The 18,737-nt window shown below is 34.4% G+C and overlaps 1 protein-coding gene across 8 annotated transcripts in view; it reads left to right on the plus strand.

Moving 5' to 3' along the window:
• gro (TLE family member transcriptional corepressor groucho) overlaps positions 1 to 18,737 on the plus strand; it is a 408,405-nt gene that overhangs the window by 297,293 nt on the left and 92,375 nt on the right. For 5 of the 8 annotated variants that reach the window (XM_081734075.1, XM_081734080.1, XM_081734081.1 and 2 more), the window contains exon 7: positions 10,040 to 10,072. The exons of 1 other annotated variant lie outside the window; for it this stretch is intronic. In XM_081734075.1, the coding sequence (XP_081590201.1) occupies positions 10,040 to 10,072 (33 nt within the window). The remainder of the gene's footprint in view (positions 1 to 10,039; positions 10,073 to 18,737) is intronic. 2 more of the 8 variants (XM_081734076.1, XM_081734078.1) reach the window with 1 other exon arrangement.

Below are 18,737 nucleotides of genomic sequence, written 5' to 3' on the forward strand. Positions count from 1 at the left end.
ACACATTTCTGCTATTATAAAACTGGGGCGCTTTGTTGGGAGGTTGTCGGTGTAAATTTCATTCCTATTTGATGTATCCAGCACGTAAGCAAGAATTCATTTTGAATGGGTTCAAAGCTTTTCAGAGCTCTTCAAAGCTATTCACTATGACGATGAATTATGTATATTAAAATTTGTAGGCCCCAAAATTAGACTAAATTTACAGAAAAGTCGGAATTTCAAAGTCTTTGGGTGTATCAGTAAATGTTGGTAAGGAATAATGTCCTAGATCTAAAGATAACAAATGAACTGAGGTGGTGTGGCGTACTCTGCCAATAATCAAGTGTACTTTAAATTAATATTATAGACATATTTGCCAATGTAAAAGAATACAGTACAAAAAAATAATACTTCAGTACATTGGAATCATGATAGAGCAGAAGATGAACGAGATGGAAAGATTGTAACGACTGAAAACTGGGACAAAATGTAGACGGCTGGACATCAGGACAAAAGCACCTTCGAATACTCGCGTTGTTTCAAGTTTTGCTTGGGGGAAAGAGCAAAATCTGGTTTAAGTAAAATTACATGTTTTTCATTAGTATATTTAATAAAACGGATGAATTTTTCAAACTCAGAGGGAAATTGCTCCCCTGAAGCCCCAAATGACACCCCTGTCTTCAAACTGGAATTGTCCCACAAATCCCACGGCATATTTATGGTTCACGATTGGGTGCACACCCTGAATGAATGTTGCCTTAGAGGATGATGTAAACGCATTTGATGGCAGACATAAACACCGAAGCATTGCATTTCATTAAAATGCATTTGTAAAAGTTGACTGTAAACTTGTGTTGTTTTAAATGTGATCTGAAGTTAATGACACCATTTCATTATTGCTGCATGCATTTAAAAAAAAATCAATTTGTGATATAATTCCACCTAATAACTCAGTCGCAAAGCAGCAGAGCATTGCTTCTCTCAAAAATTCAAAATTTAGATGTAAATTTTATGCTGATCTTTTTTAAATTGCAGGTACATGTACTTTGTATACTCTAACTTAGCATACATGAAATTTACAATACTGTAAAAATATCATACAAATATTATCATTTCGTCGGTATTGAGAAGCTTTAATTAGTTATTAGAATTATTTATCTTCACATTTTTTAATATCCTCAAATTCTAGGTGCAGGACGTGGATATATTCCGAACAATACCAACTTTACAGTGTGTTGATTTTATGTTATTTCGGTCCTATACCGTTTCGATCATGTGACTTTTTTCTCCTATAAATTTTCATATTAGGATTATTATTATTATTATTATTATTATTATTATTATTTCGATCATATGCAGGTAACTGCTTTCGATCCTACAGTTTGTCCTACGTATGTATCCCCAGTCAGTGCACTCAGGCTTCTCCATTCGCATCCGTTTGCCTCGGCTTAATTGATTTTCCTATGATCATTATGTGCCCGACCGTAGTTTTATCTAAAATTCGAACCATATATGGTTCCACTCAGAATCAGCTAGTTTTCCGTACCAGAGAGAATAATAACTGTTCAATATCTAAGGAAAGTATACAGATATATTCGAATAGAATTGCAGTATATTGCATTAAATGTTCGCTGTACTTTGTAAATTCAAAAAAAGTGATAAAAGAATTATAACTGGAAATAGAATTACCAGTATAACGAAAATTTAATGACTAAATATTTTTCCTGACAGCATTTTCCTTTAGAGCAGGTAGCACCAAACTTCCCAAGCCATAGTTCTATTTTTCAGATGTGAAAATTTATCCTGAACTACCAAGATTAATTATGTTTGTAATAACTTATTACGTAAATAAAAACTGTGGAACACGTCTAATCCATGTGTCTACTACATATACTACTGAGTGCAACTCAAGTGGCAGTTGTAACTAATAATATTCCTATTCAAGAACCTAAGTAGTTACATAATTTAGTACCGTCGTATATGCTGAATAGAATCATTCTAATGATTTTTGTGCCCTGTGTTATGTTCCGAGATATTTTTCTAAATTTGTCTTCAATTGTATTCATACTCAAGATATGTCACAAAAGTAGAGATCTTCGTCATAGAACTCAAAACACGGTGCTTGTTCTTGAACTGAGGAATCAAATAGAAGCTTGAATTAACAAACTTCAACGACAAATTATTTTGAAAGCTCTATATTCACTGGAATACCAGTTTAATTTATTTTTTATTTTATTCTTTAAGAAAATGGTTACCGGTACCGTTAAACTCTCTGGTTAAGCGCAATAGAAAACTAAAACTGAATGTGCAGAGAAGTTTACCTGACATTTTACTACGACAGGACTATGAGTTTTGTTTTTCATTACGTTTTAAAAATAAAGAAAACTGATCCTTTGCTCCAATTTAGGTTTCCTTGGAATTAATGTTATTTACTTGTATATATGGTAATCTGAAAAAATGGTTTGAAGCTAAATTGCTGCTGTGTATAGTGACCCAATAATTACTATCGTTTTTTTTTTTTTTTTTTTTTTTCGTGGTCAAAATTTAATATTGCTGTAAGCAACCAAATGTCTACCGAGTTACGTCTCATGTGTGCGAAAATGCCTCAAGAGCTGCCGAATAACTGCGGTCATCTTTTTAGCGGTCACTGCTTCAGAGTTTCGTTTAAAACATTTTAGCTGCAAAGTTTCGATATCTATCGAGGCATTTTCGAAGTATAAACACAAGACACTCACCGAACTCTAACCAGCATAAAATTATATCATATAACAGGTGTTTCAAACAAAACATTCTGAGCTTATAAGTCAAATGACTGGAGATTAAAGAGAGAATCAAAAAGTTCGATGCGCCCTCTGACATTTTCCTATCTAACGGGGACTATCTCACTTGATTCATCCTTCTATTTCTAGCTGGGTGTGATTTATAGACATTAGGCGTTTAATCTTCAACATCCGGCATAGCAGAGGTATGAGGTGTACTAGTCTAGTAATCTCTCTAAAACGTTCTTAGGGTTACCATATGTCAGTATTTATGGAGACATGTCGTTTTGAAAGGAAAAATTTCCATCCGCATAAATTTTTCGGAACACAATTTGTCCGCATTTTCCAGTTCGAATGTATTGTTACTTTAAGTCCAAACATTCCACTATTGTTATTTGCATTCAAAGAAAGAATCATTTAAAAAAAAAAAACTGAAAAATATGAGAACCTGATGCTGTGGAAACTTGATAAATTATTTTTCGCATATTTCAATATATATTTCCATGTTTTAAAAGCGAACTTGAAAGTAAAAGATAAAACATATTCTTGTGTCAGAAGTTAATGTTTACGAATCACCCAGATGGAAGTGTGCCCGCATTTGCTATTTCAGAATATTGTAACCATAAAAGTTTTTATTAAAGATTTTAACTCGTGCAACTAAATCAGGGATGCAAATAACCACTCGCCCGGGGCGAGTAGTTCATCGGTGCGGACGAGTATTTAACCCTTGGAGTACCAAGATGGGGTCAATTTGACCCCAGCGAAACATCTTCTATTTGATATTGCATCAAAAAACTGTATGCTGAAATGGTCTTCTAGGAATGCTTCTATAAAGAAATGGAAAATAGGGTCAAAATGACACTATCATGGAATAAAGAGTTTTCAGTCATATTCCGAGAGGAGGGAAGAAAAAAATTCTCATTACGCCAAATGTAGATGCCGCTTAGGGCATGGCGTTTTCGTGCAAGCGAGTTTTGGCGCCAACCTCATTTTGTTAGTTTCTCGTATGTGGTACATTTTCCTCTTTACAATAAGTGTTCATTGCTTGTATTGTAACAATAGAATATCATTTGATCACTTTGCTGGCCTTAGTCACAGAAACCTATTGGGTCAAATTGACCTCATCTTGGACATTTAACTAAAATTTATATCTTGGTACTCCAAGGGTTAATATCATACCGAAGGAAAGTAAATGATTTCTATTATGGGATGTGGGCTAATAGTTTTTTTCTTGGGCGAGTAAAATTTTGTTGCTTATTTGCCTCCCGGAACTAAATGAAATGCTTCTTCACAAAAGAATGAAATTTCAGAAGGAAATGATCGTAGAAGTTTTATTTTACTTCTATATTACTTCACGCTTTGGCAGTTTCTCATTGTTAGTAGAACATAAAGTTTGCCTGAATCATCACATATTCTAATGTTTACTCGCGCGCGCGCGCGCGCGTGTGTGTGTGTGTGTGTTTGTGCAGAGAAAATCTTTCTGTAATCATTTGCGATGTTCGTGAAGAAACGCCATGTTTCTCTGATTAATCGTTTTCTCTTCCCTTGCTCTGTCCCTCTCATTGGCAGTCTCTCTGGCTCGCATCATCCGCGAGGGTTTTTAATTCCTCGTGAATTATGACAGTGTATAATTGATATTTTTTTCTCATTCGACCACCCTCACTCAGTCATTGGCGTCGGTGTCTGAAAGAGCACCGTTTGATGTATCGATGAATCTGCCAACACTTGACGCGCTTGTTCTCTGATACGGTCATATATTTTTTTTTCATCATCCTCTTCTTTTTCAAGCGATTAAAAATGGAATGTCTACATGAGGGACCAGACAGAAAACACGATAGTATTGCTCTTCTTCAACTGAAATTAATTCATTCTTCTTTCATTTTTCATAGAGTCCAATTTATCAGCTGTGTTCCGAGTAAGATTAACGTGTTATATCACTGCGAAAGATTTATTTTAAATTATTTTTTTTTTAAATAATAATACAGACATGCTATCTCCGAAGGGACACACAGACAACAGTGCAGGCATGCATCATATCTCATGACAAGAACACGCATGAATCTTGATGTGTCGTTAGCCGCAACATTTCTCCCCAGTGTATCCAGAGTTTATGTAACGTACTATATATCGTCGACTAACAAATATCCAGTAGTTGTAACCGAGAGCATTGCTTATTTCTCCTATAATATCTATTGAATCAAATAGTTGCTAAAAGGTTAATCTATGTTAACTAACATGAATGCGTGGTAGAATTTTAAGCTATTATATAATAGTGTGTGTGTGTGTGTGTGTGTGTGTGAGTGTGAGTGAGTGAGTGAGTGAGAGAGAGAGAGAGAGAGAGAATATGTTAGTGTGTTAAAAGGTAATAGCTGTTTATTTTCTATTACTTGCAACAGACGCATGTACTTTCTATTGAATCGGCGTGTTCGAACTTAGGATGTATTATATGGGCTTGATTTTAGAATACAGAATAATGTGGATTATTCACCGAATACTCCTTGTTTTCTCCTATAATTCGTAATATGTTATTGGTTGAGCGTTCAGTAGTAAAGAAAGTTGATATCTGACCATACTTAACATGATCTTAGTTTCGTTTCTGTTCAAAAATGATTGGCTAAGGTACCGGAACGATTCCTTTGACTTCCTAGTCTTGTTGCTACAGATTAGAATGTCAGTTGCCAGCTTGTGCTTTTCATGTATCTTCGCATATGACAATTGCTAAAATTTCTGTCTTGTAGATAAAGTATCGATTATTTGGAAATGGGGTGTTCCGTGAAAAAGGCGCACGAATTAATGTATAGTTATGTATGTTGTACAACTCTGTGGTGTTTGCCTATTGGTTGTCCTCTTGGATCGAGGTTCTATAGCATGGTTTCTTTCGTCCCACATGTAATTAATTTCGCCGTTTCCTTTGTCAGCCTCCTCCTTGGTGACGTTCTTCCTTTTGTTCTTGTTCTCATGTAATGCCGTTCAGTAACAGACGGGATTTCCTCGCGTCTATTACATTACCACAACGTAACAGCGCCGCGGTTCCCATCTTCCCGTGTGACGTCAGGGCCGTGGTAAAGCGACTTCCCACGAGTCTCCAGGCGGCGGTCACCCTGGAGAAGCTGCGATGTCACGGAGGACCCTTCCACCCTCTGAACCCCCTGCAATGTCTAATTAAAATAGAATATTTAATCCCTCGCGAGTTCATTACGATAAACCCTTTCAACCGCTAATTCAGGAGAACCGCTTTTCAATTATTTCCCATTGTAATTACTCTTGGGAGGGCAACTGGATAGATGTAGGAGAGGCTTTAGAGTAAGCAGTGTCTAAATGAATGTTTACAAGGTTACAGTATTATTACTATTAACATGTAAGCAATAGTTTAGAACAATTGTTTGCTCATTTGCTGCTATAGACAGGCAAAGTTTCGATGATGTGTTAAGAAAGAGGGGAAAAATAAATTTGATTATCACACTATTCACTTTTTGACACATGAGAAATCAATGTCCTTTCCATTGAAGCTTCAATGGGCCGTTCGAAAAAGTGTCAAAAGAATTAATCATTTTACATGTTTCAGTATCATGTTTTGAAAAAAAAAAAAAAAAGGAAAGAAAGAAAAAGTTATTCTGTCATCATAATGTATAATTGTCATGATTTTTGCAGTTAATGAATTTTTAAACATTCAGATGAGCTCTCTCGTGGTTATGTAGATGACGTATGCGCCTTTGCCGTAGAAAACCCAAGTTTGGATCCCATTAAGCTGTTCACGTCTCGTATAGCCTCGGTGCTGAATGGAACGCTAAACTCAAATCCAATCCAACAAACATCCAGATCATTTGATGATTTGCAGTGATGATTAGATCATTTGACAATTTTATTTATTTCATGGCTTGATACATGAAAGTACTTGTTTTCTCAAGAAAATCCTAACTCAAATCTACCCTCAGTCTATAAAGCAAAAACTGAGAGGAAGTTGTCCTTTCTTGATTCAAATGAAATTCCATCATTTAACATACTAGATCGAGTAAGATGTATAGCCGATACTAGGGATGGCACAATTATTGGTTGCCGCATACTCTGGAAGCAAATGGCAGCCCAAGAATTCAAATGAAATAAGTTTTTATATATTATTATACAAGGTGTGTCCAATAAATAAGTAGAATAAAAATGGGAAAATAAATTTATTGCAGATCAAAAAACAAATTACTAAATTTCGTCAATATAGCCCCCATGTGCATTGACACACCGTTGCCAGCAGCGTCTGTGCCAGTCGCCGTACAATTCCTGGAAGGTGTCGATGAGAATCTAGTTCAGATACCTCTTTGACGTTCTCCAGTTCCAAAATGGTTGCCTTTTAAGCTCCTTTTTGTTCCTTGAAACAGAAGTCCTGCGGTGAAAAATCGAGGCTGTAGGACGGCTGGAGCAGCATCGTCACTTGTGCCGGTCACGAAAAAGGCGGCGTGGGACGGCGTTGTCGTGGGACAGCCTCCAGTTGACAAAAGATATCCTTCCTGACACGATGTACTCTTTTACCGCATCTTTCGAAGACTTCCACGTAAAACTTACCCTTTGTCTTTCACTGCTGCACAAACTCTTTGTGGATAACGCCTTTTGAGTCGATAAACACAATGAGCATTCCCTTCACCTTGAACTTGCTCATACTTGCTTTTTCCGGATGTGGAGTACCCTTCGTGTGTCTTTTTGAGTACATCCTCTCTGCACTTTGTCTTTTTGACTCGGGGTGATACTCAAAGACCCATGTCTCGTCATCAGTAACCGCGTAGCGGTCCAACAGTTCACACAAGATTGTCGCACGCGCAGCCTTGTGATGTTCCAGCAATATGTCGAGGATTATTTTCGCACACACCTTTCTCATGACTAAATCTTCTGTAAGAATGCGATTTATTGCGGTTTTCGGAATACTGCACACTTCTGCTAACAGTCCGACACTTACGCGTCTATCGGAATTATCTTATCTCTCATTTTTTGCACATTTTTTGTCATTCTTTGTTGTTGACGGACGTCCAGGGCGTTTCACATCGTCAGCCTCCTCTCTGCTCTCTCGGAACATCTTGTGTCAGCAAAAAATTATTTCATCCCCCTAAGCTTCCTTAATTATGGTTATGGTCTCCGAACCCGATTTTCCGAGCCTAACATAAATTTGATCGCATATATTGTTCAATTGGACGTGGCATCGTGAAGTCGAACAGGGGTTCAGTCGAGACGCGATCCGCACTTATAACGGCGCGCAGACAACTGATGTGACTTTTGTTACTTTCCCAAGACCCCACCACCATCTCTTCCGTGTTAAATCGTCTCACTCGGCAGCCGTCCCTGTTGGTGGAGATACATCATTCAACTTATTTTTGGGACAGACCCTGTATACTGGATTTTATTTTATACATTTTTCTGTTGATACAAGAGGACAGATTGTTTGTAGTTCTTTCTTGAAACATAAGTAAATTAAGTTCACTACTACTGCTAGGTTTCTATTTCATATATATAACATTTAATATTCTTTTATGCGGTTATGTTAATCGTGAATATACAAGCATTCGAGGAGAGGGAATTATTTTTAGGGAGATTATCATACAAAAGTGTGCTTCTGAAATAAATTATATCTATCTTAGTTCTTGTCTCTATAGCATACTCGTATCTATCCATTAAGACTCAGTTTTGTGGTTTTTGGATTTTGTTTGCATTAACATACATATATATATATATATATATATATATATATATATATATGTGTGTGTGTGTGTGTGTGTGTGTGTGTGTGTGTGTGTGTAAAATAATAAAAACAAACTAGGTTAGGAAATACCCGAAAATAGTATGTTAGCTCGTGACGCTACAGCACAAAGATTTTTTTCTTTCTTTAGTTTTGGTACAAAATTATGTAAGCAAAAGAGAGAGAAAAAAGGCCGCACATTCAGAAAGTTCCGTTTCTAACAAAATTTCACCATGAATTGATGGCTGATTTTCACACTTGTTAAACTTTCAAAACCCAGTTTCACCAAAAATTGGCAACTGTTTTACTCGAAGCACGCAAAGAAACACAATCATTCCATTATAACGACTGGGGTCAGTTACGGGCATCGAAGAAACATCTCTCCCATTGAAATCCCTCCATGTCACTTGCAAGCCACAGCAGTGAATTGCAGTAAAACAAGGATAGAGGAATTTCAAGAAATTTTAAATCCTTTTTAACTTTGCCTTTTTTTGTGACTGAAGCAAGAACTTGAACACCATCTATACGTACTCCCGAAGATATGTCCTATCAAATAACACAATTTTATTTATGGGTGCAGGAAGGGCCAAAATAGTAACGGTTCTCTTGATAGGTATTATTTTGAATATTATTTTGGTTTTAAGTACATTTATTATTATTATTATTATTATTATTATTATTATTATTATTATTAAAGATGTTATAGAAACTATGTAAAAAAAAAGGAACTCAAAAAATCTCATACAATACAAATCTATTCAGAAGAATTCTGTTCGTTTCCCAGTGGGAGCTTCTGTGGTTCGGATCCCACGTTAAGCCGTAAATCTAAATCTCATGTAGCCTCGCTGCTGAATGGATGCTTGAACTCTTAATCAACCATTCAACAAATTTATTCAAATGTTTGAACCACTCGAACTTCCCGTCGCAGATTTGACGAAAATCGTTGTTTACACTGGTTGTACCCCGAGAAAAAGTTTAGTAATCTTATACTAGAGTCATGCTTTAAGAAAAATTAGTAGTTTCCTCCTATTGTAAGCTCTGTGTTCGCGTTGATCTACAAACTTTTAGGAAATACTTTAAAGATTCTAATATAATTCTTCATTTGCTGCAGTTCTGCTTTGGGATAAGGGTATTGAGTTTTTAAAATAAGATGTGGATTTTCCTCTTTTTAAATATAATTGTGTAGACCTATTAGATTTGATGAATGTATTTTAACGTGAGATCAAGGGAAAAAAATAATAATTAATGTCATTTTCAACATCTTTAGAAAATATTTGTTACAGATAGATAGTTATGACTATTTTCTTCATATGCTCTAGTTAATATCTAAACTGATGTCTGATTATAGTTCTGATCGAATCTGTAACTAGAAACTGATGAATTTTCAGCAATAAAAGGATTAATGGGTGACAAACAAGCAACAAAAAACAAAAGTTTCTTCCATGGTGGATGTTCTTTTCCCCTGTATCTTTAGTGCTGAGCACCAACGCTTTATCTATCCGTTATAGGTTTTCTGTTCAGTGGTTCTTCTTCGCTGTGTTCTGGCGGGAGAATTTCAAGTATATTTTTTTTCTTTTCTTTCTAGCAGCAACAACAACAGGGATTGCAGCAGCTTCTGGTTAGTATTTCAATCTTTGTTCCGTTGTTTTCTGTTAAACTTAGTTGTCCGTCGTCTGCGTGTAAATGTGGAAATGACAGCCAGAAGAAGTATAGCGACAGTCAAGCAAAATTGAAGAATAATGTGTGTCATTCTCACAAGCAATAAATAGAATTATTAATCTGAATGAATAAAACCAGATCTGGGCACTTCTTACAGTCAAACATCGTGGACAAAGAACACATGTCATTAAATATATAATAATAAAAGAGACATACAGTGAAGAAAAAATACCGGAGTCCTTATAGTTCCATCGTATTGTTTTTTTTTTTTTCAACACAAAGTTTTTACTTATTTCCAACTTATTTCGTCAAACTTAATAAATCCTTAACCCAAAACATAAAATGGAACTCCTTTTGTAATAAAATTCCGCTTAATGAACCAGGGGCGTTATATTGAGCACTGCTTTTTGTTGAAATTAGTACATCTTGTCAAAGTTGTTCATGTTCAGCCCCATGGGTTCACTGTACGAACCTGTTTTATTGAAATATACATTCTCAAAAACTGTTTTTTTTTTCAAGACCCAGTCAATTATTACAGGAACTGAACGAAAAGTTTGTTAATGATGAAAGCACCTGAAGCATATCTGTTCAAAGAAATTACAGACCAGATAAAACATCATTTGAATTTTAGTATCAAAAGGAAAAGGAAGAAAAAAGTGAAAAATTTGTTACTAGCCAAACAACTTACATGGGGAAAAAAACATATATCACAACTCGATCATACACATGATAAACAAGAATTATTTAAGCTGAATTCAGTATTGCATTATTTATTTATTTATTTATTTTAAACATATCCATGATTTCGTTTGTAATACTCCTCGTCTTTTCATAATTGTTTGCTTTGGAATCAAGTAACTTATATGATTAGAGGCTATACGGAGTTTCTCCATAGGATATTGGTACTGTCCTTCTTCAAATAGTACTACTTGTGCAGAAGTGCGGGAATATGTGATCCAGATTATGCACATTAGCACAGCTTTTCATTTGGGATTCGTTCATACTTCTATGAATCATTTTGGAAAAATTTTAGCCTCGCTATTCAAAAAATTTTCCTCCTAAAACTGTTTCATACTGTTAATTGGTAGGTAGAGAAAGAGAACAGTTGTAAGATTTTTGTTAAATTTTATATTTATTAAATTTATTTGGTTTAATTGTTACTCTGTGTAGTTCATTATTTTCTATTAATTTGATTGGCAAGTTTCTCATTTCTAATCAGTTACATCCCGTGTTTCATCATCTTAAAGTTCTGTTCGATTTCTACCCTGGAATGGATAACGTAAAGCAGTTTCCAGGAACAGCTGTCCTCAACGCTTGAGCACTCTGTAGACTCCGATGGTAGAACGCAGAGAAATGTGAACCAGAAATGTGTGTGTGTCAGTTGCGTAGCTTATCTCGTCGAGGGTTCAGAACTCAGTTTATCCTGCTGGTGGTTGTCTAACGAATAGAACCGGCAGTACAGTGTCTGTAAATTATGGAGGATACATTAACGTTTCCCAACGAAGTCAAATAATATTGTCGTGGGTGATCTTAGCAGCATGTTGCTTTGCATGATCGTGAAGCAAAATAACATTTCTGCGATTTTCAAGTATTGGCCCCATGGTTTTCAATTTTATATGCACACTTTTCAATTGCTTAGAGTGCATATGAGTCACAATCATTGTCAAGCAAGGTGGCAGCATTTCTCAATACACGATACCCCGAACAGTTCACCAAACAGAATAAAATTATTTGTTGATGCAGTCATGGTCTCGATTGCTTGAGACTGGGTGCATGTGGCCCCATGGAGTATCATAAAATAACCACTTCAGCACCTTGTCCATACTTCATTAAATGGAAAAACAAAGAAACACAAGCATTTGCTCATGTCGCTTTCTGAGTCTCAGTCGGCTCTCGTAGGAGTTACCTATGTGAGTACCTCAAGAACCGGAACTGCTTTTTTCTTCTTTCCTTATTCAACATTTTGATTTGGTCCAAATTACCAATATTGGTAATAATCATCCTTCTTGTAGGGAAACACCACAGGTTGGGATACTTGAGCGCTGTTTGTTTGCGAATAAACTCTTTCCTGTTGTAATTTTTTAAATACTCTTTTAGATTGCATTAACAGTGAAGCTATGTCGTCAGAAGATCAAATACTATTTTATTACTGCCATTGCTGATGAGATAATTTATTATCAGTCATAGAACATTTGACATTATTTTAAATTTATTTTATTGGCATTGGCATCAGCATTCAAGTGTTGGGTTACTTCTTAAATACACTTTGAATAAGATGTTTCCGTTACATGACCCCCTGGTTATTATTATGCCGATATGATTATTGAACATTATAAACAAAATTAGAACAACGCCAAATTAGTAAGAAAGCTTGAATTTGTTGCTATACTTCATGATTCGAGTGAAGAAATTGGTGGAGATCTCATATGGTGAAGTCAGTGACTAGCTTTCATTAAAGTTTTTATGTAGTAATACAAAATAGTGTGTGTATATATATATACATCTTAAACAAGAATTTGAATTGTACTCAAAACGTAATATAATACAAAGAAATAGAAACATAATATAATACAAAGACTACCGTTAACAAAGCTTATGTCATAACTTGGCTCACAAACTAACCATCTTGTAATACTTTTTTACCTTCAGAAAGGTTTATTTGCGCACATTGGTATTAATGTTGTACACACGCCTAAAGCGTAAGGAAGGAATAGTTTTCCAGGCGTTTCTACTTTTTGTAAGTTATTAAAAATTAATTCAAACAGACACAAAATTAGCTTCTCTAAAACAAGAATAATATGAGGGGCATTCTGGACAGCAAACACCGGAACGGCTGTACTGAAAATGCCCATTTGTCACGTGAACTCCGAAGAATCGAAGTGCATATGGGCATGAGCACTAGTTGACACAGATCAATTTGGTATTTTTATGTGTCTGATGCTGAGAGTTCCCTCATTATTTTAAATATGATACTAACTCGCCATTGCTCTAAATTTACTATGATTTAGAGGTTCAGAGTGCTTATGCGTTTCGAAAAACTATCCTTTGTCGTGTTACCGAAAGGCTCATGCAATTCCCTCAGGTTGATTGAATTTGACAGCATATTTTCACACTTCTCAAAGTAATGGTAAACTAAAATGTCAAGATTTTTTTAACTTTTTTTTTCAATATTCACGTAAAATAACCTTCAATTGTCAATGTTGTTACAAGCTACTCATTGTTGTATATATAATACATATAAAGTACAAGCTGTCCAATCATTTCGTCATACGAGAGTTTATTCAGCAATAAAACTTAAAACCTTTACTTTTTTGGTCATAATAGTAAGTACTAATCAGAGGCGGCTCAGAGCTTTATCATTTGAATCTATTAACAATAAAGTGAGAAAGTAGAAGTTATTTAACGTATTAATGGTATGCAGCAGTTACTTCATTAACAAAATTGTCTTATAGTTTCAAGTAAAAAGAAAACAAATAACTTTTTTACCGGTGTGACTTCCTCAAGAACCACCTCTGGTACTAACTACCAAGTACCAAAATCTTAATGTGTATTGCTTAAAATCATATTGCAGTTTTTTGAAGGAAGAAAGAAATGTGAAAATACTCTGTAACACTCAGTTATTACCCTTAACAGTTAATATTACGCTATTGATCAAAATGTTATGGGTACATTAAAAATATGCAGAAATTTTCATAGTACAAAAAGAAGTAGTAGTACTAATTCATTCAAAATCAGTGATAAAATGTACGGCAAGAAATTGATACAGCTAGCTAATTCGCAGGTTCATATATCCTGAAATATGAATCTGTGGGTCTACAAGTTAACGTGGAATCCGAACATTATGCACTCCTATCGGAAAGTAAACCCGAGACTGCTGTACTAAAGGCGAGAGCCATTAACGCTAAGAAACCTCTTCGGTTCATAATAAGTAGTTTGTTCTTACTTGGATTCACATTTGATTAGTTTACGAAAGAGGTAAGAAAAACTCTTACATTATCAAATAAAAACAGAAAAATCAGTAAACCGTTTACATACTTGCACATTCATTACATTGAAATTAAATAATAGCATTTATCTAATTTCGGGGTAATGAATGTAAAAGATAAAATGCTAAGTTGTAATTGATATTGAGTTATCAAATTTCCACGCAGAAGGACATTGTAGTGCATACTTGCAGTACAAAATGTTTGCTGATTTTTGCTGACGACTACGTTGTATTTTCAAGATTTATGAAAACAAGGTGTACACTAATAGTTTGGGATAAAATTGGATGAAGAAATTTTATTCAATTTTATCTACGTATACATCTCGAAGATCCGAGAAGTCTGAAAATTCAGTCATTGAGTATGTAACACTAGGGTAAAAAAGGTGTTACAAAGACATTCAAAAGAAGGTAGACTGTAACTGGGCTGAGAATTTAATCGGATTTCCGGCTTGTCGTGCATTTGTACCAAACACTATACTACCCAAGTTCATTCTTTAAATCTGTGTCCGGACAGCATGAACTGTCCACAATTCTTATACTGGGACAGCCCAGTGTCTGTATTGATGAACATGTACAACAGTTGAATTAGTAATTATGTGAATAACTTTTTCTTCTCTCACATCCTATCATCCATTTTTCACTCATCGACTTTTTCACCTATAGAGAATATGGAATGGGGTGGGGGGAGGAGTTTTCTCAGTGTGTCGTATAATATCAGTTTAGTTTTAATATTATAGGGACATCAATAATTACATTTTTTAAGAAAATAATTCTTCCAATTTGTGAAAGATAACTTGTAGAAAAATAGAAATTTTGATGAAGTATTGCGTTACTTCTTAATTCCAAGTCATTTTTAAGTTCTACAAACATTAAACACTGTAGAAAGCTAGTCATTGATGACGTTTGAAGGTTTGTCTTGGGAGTTCCGTAAAGAGAAAGAGATGGGAAGAAGAATGAACATCTGATTGACTGTGCCTTACATGTGTGTAATAAAAGTTGGTGTGCGCGTGTTTTTTTTTTTTTTTTTTCTGTATGAGTGTGTGTGTTTGTACTAGCCTATGTGAAAGACTTTTGTGGCTGTGTGTAGGTAGACGTTGTTGCATCTGTGTCGTTTGCTCGCTTTGTTCTCTATAGTTGTGTAATGAAATCACACGAACTTGTGTCGAGTGGTGTTGTGTATTATGTTTGGCATACTTCATTCCTCATCATAACTTTGTTAGAATTTTTCTTTCGCAAAGTCTCTCCACCCCCAAAAAAAATAAATCCCTATTTTCAATCGATGTTCTTTCCTTGTTGAAAAACTTTAACTGAGAGATTTTTTTTAAAGGTATTATTTATTATAATGATTTATCTCATTAAAACTTAAAACTGTTGCGTATTTATGTAATTACCGACAACAATTTAACTGCTACAGATACGCATGTTTGTTACAGTTAGTGCCGGAACTAGTTATCACAACTGTCTGTGAAGCAATAAATGTGTCCTAATGATAACGAATACCTGTCGATTCTGTGTTGCTTAAAAGAAAATGCATTCGAAATCCCTTTTACTCCCCATTGTAGTGCGTGACGCACATATTGTCAAAGTACTTATATTTTCCTAGCTCCATTGCTTTCTTTTTTAGTTTGGTTGCTTTCACTGATACATATTTGTGCGTGTGTGTATTCCGCTTCTCACAATCAATTTCGCATTATTTCAAAATTAGAAAGACAGTTCTGCAAATCTCCATCGTAATTTTCTAATGCTTCATTCATTCTTGAATTAGTTACATTATGGTTGATGTATATGAAAGAGAAGAGCGTAAAAAGATTTGGCAAATCATATTATCATTTGATTTTTGTAATATTCACAACAACAACAAAAATCGAATCCTGGACCAGTCAAATTAATGAGGAAGGGCTTCCAAAGTCTCGAAATATTATTTTCATCACTGGTGTGTGCATCGTTTAGTTTCGATTCATTGTCAGATCATTTTCTGAATTTAGTCTGCCGTTTTTTATATATAGACCTTATAAATATATAGACAGAAGCAGAAGGTAGAGGAAATTTCTTAAGGATGTGGAATTTCTGTATACGTCCATAGTTAGTACTTTGAGTGTTCCATTTAGAATTTGGTGTTCGCTGTTTTTCATCATACTTTTATGTTTTTTTCTAATACAGAAAACCAGAATATTTGAAATTTGTGCTACAAACTTTTTATACTGTATTTCAAGGTTAATTAACGAACTTTTAACTGTATATCGATGAACTCGTGCGCGTATGGCGCATATATTTTTTATTTTATTTTAATTTTTCAAGTTCTGGAATGTTCCGCTGAAAACTAAAATTCTGCATCATTTTAAAATATTAACTTTTCAGAATGTAATTTTTTGTGCTTACACCACTGCATAACCTTGTTCGATCTCTAGAAATTATATTAAAAATATTCTGTATTTTTTAATAAATATTATACATTTAAAAATAATATACTATGTGCCTACATTTGTAGATTGATAATTTCACGATTGAAAAAAATATTGTTTTGTAATATATTAGAGTTCTTTGAAAAAAGGACCTCAGATTTTATATACTTGTATATATATATATATATATATATATATATATATATGATGTTTTAAAATATAGAAATATACAAAATATCACTCGATTGAGAGAATCAACCTCAGAACTAACACGTTCTTCAGGTGTTCAGCATTGCTGTTAAATGTGTGGTAGGTTCATACTGCTGACGAAATAATTTTACTAGAATTCCGTAATAGCATGTAGGCAAAAATTTATGCTAACCAAGTGAGTTTAAACTGTTTTCTTTGTCCCCTCTTCTTGAAGTAAATGGCTATTCATGTAATTCTAATCCAGTTTGCGACTCATTGATTACCGTAACGTGGAGTGATGTCGATCAACATTATAAATGTTACATTCGTTTTACTAATAACGAGGTGGCAAAAACTTCTGAAGAAAGATATATAAAATTTCTTCTGAATGGCGTTCATTCTAGCTTTGGAGCTACTTAATTAAAAATAAAATCAGTCGCATAATGTGTTTGATGAAGGCCTTGTGGAATGATACATTCCCGAAACTGTAACAGTTAATTATTAAAAATTGTTTGCTTCGGTCAAATTTCTTTGTATCTTGCCATTCTAACATGAACAATTTTAGTTTTAATCTTGTAATTTAATAAAATCATTACTATACTTATTGTCATCTTTTTCACCCTATCTCGTGGAGTGAAGTCGATCACCCGTTTTGATTTTGTAAACGACTATACACTTGGAGTGAAGTCAGTCAGAAAGAAACGGTAAAAGCATTAATACTGTACTGGTTTAACATATGAATAAATTAAGAGTTTTCATAAAATAAGGTATTTTTTTCATCAGAAACATTTATTAGCTAAATCCTAAAATCATACATGCAGTTTTATTTTTTAAAAATATATATTCAGTATATTAAGTCTTGGGCCTATTCGACCTTTGAAATGTCAACTTTTGGGAAAATGTAGTGACTCTTCTTTATTGCCTATGAACCTCCTTTCAATTCTTCCTGACCGGTTTAAATAATTTTAATAACATTCCAGATGTCAATTCGTTTCAATGCGAAACCTCATTTTGCACATGTCATCAATGCTTCAACTAAAATCTTTTCATCATCAGTATTCAGTAAGTATCCAGAAGCTTGCCCATCATAAGCTTTTGGACACTTACTTTTAACCCACTCATTCAGTGTTGTGTACGGTACACCATAACATTCAGTTGCTTTCCTTATGCTGAGTTTTCCTTTTTACATCATCTACAACATTCTTATAATTCCTATTTCCTAAGGGAGCAGGTTTCTTGTTAATAAGCGGAATGATAAACTTCATCCTCCAAAATACAAAAATTAAGTAATTACGTCATTATTCAAGTGCGACAGAACGTGTGGCTAATGTAAAGATTCATAAAAGTAAATAATGCATTAGCTTACCAGATTATACCAATGAAATGCTACTAACTAGTAAATACTAGAAACTCTCAAATGCAGATTTAAAAACATCCAGCAACACATTGTAGTGTTATTCTCTATGGGCCTTTTCTGGGAGATCAGACCTACGACTTCTTTAAGTAACCAGAAAGTAGCAACACATACAAATATTAGAAATGTCGCTATGATCTACCTCACTTCATTTCCACGGTCCTTAACATATCAGTATAATGTCTGCTTTAACTTGTCTCCATAGCATAATATCGGTATACAGATATGAGAAATACTTATCAAGATTGTATTTTGTTGCTGAATGCAAATAAAGTGGAAGATTTTTATTGCTGGTCATGAGTTATACTAACATTTCATTTAGTATAAATTAGTGAGATATTTCAGAGAATTTTACGCAGGGTGATCCATAGAAGTCTGTACTGCATTAGGGGATTTTTTTTTAACCCCTCGCGGCGAGTGCAGTTGGTACCACTGATTTTGGAACGATTGAGCATTGAAGTTGTCGCCTTGAAACTAGCAAAGCTATTATGTTTCAGTTAATTAATTAAAATGTTTAATTATTTTTATATATAATTGTAACTATTGTGCTGTGTAATTTATTTTTTTTTCTGTATGAACTGTGAATAATAATAAGAAGGAAAAGAAGAAAAAAGTTTCTACCTCCATAGGTTCG

The sequence above is a fragment of the Thermobia domestica genome, chromosome 12 (assembly GCF_964235325.1).
Source record: "Thermobia domestica chromosome 12, izTheDome1.hap1.1, whole genome shotgun sequence".
Taxonomy (NCBI): domain Eukaryota; kingdom Metazoa; phylum Arthropoda; class Insecta; order Zygentoma; family Lepismatidae; genus Thermobia; species Thermobia domestica.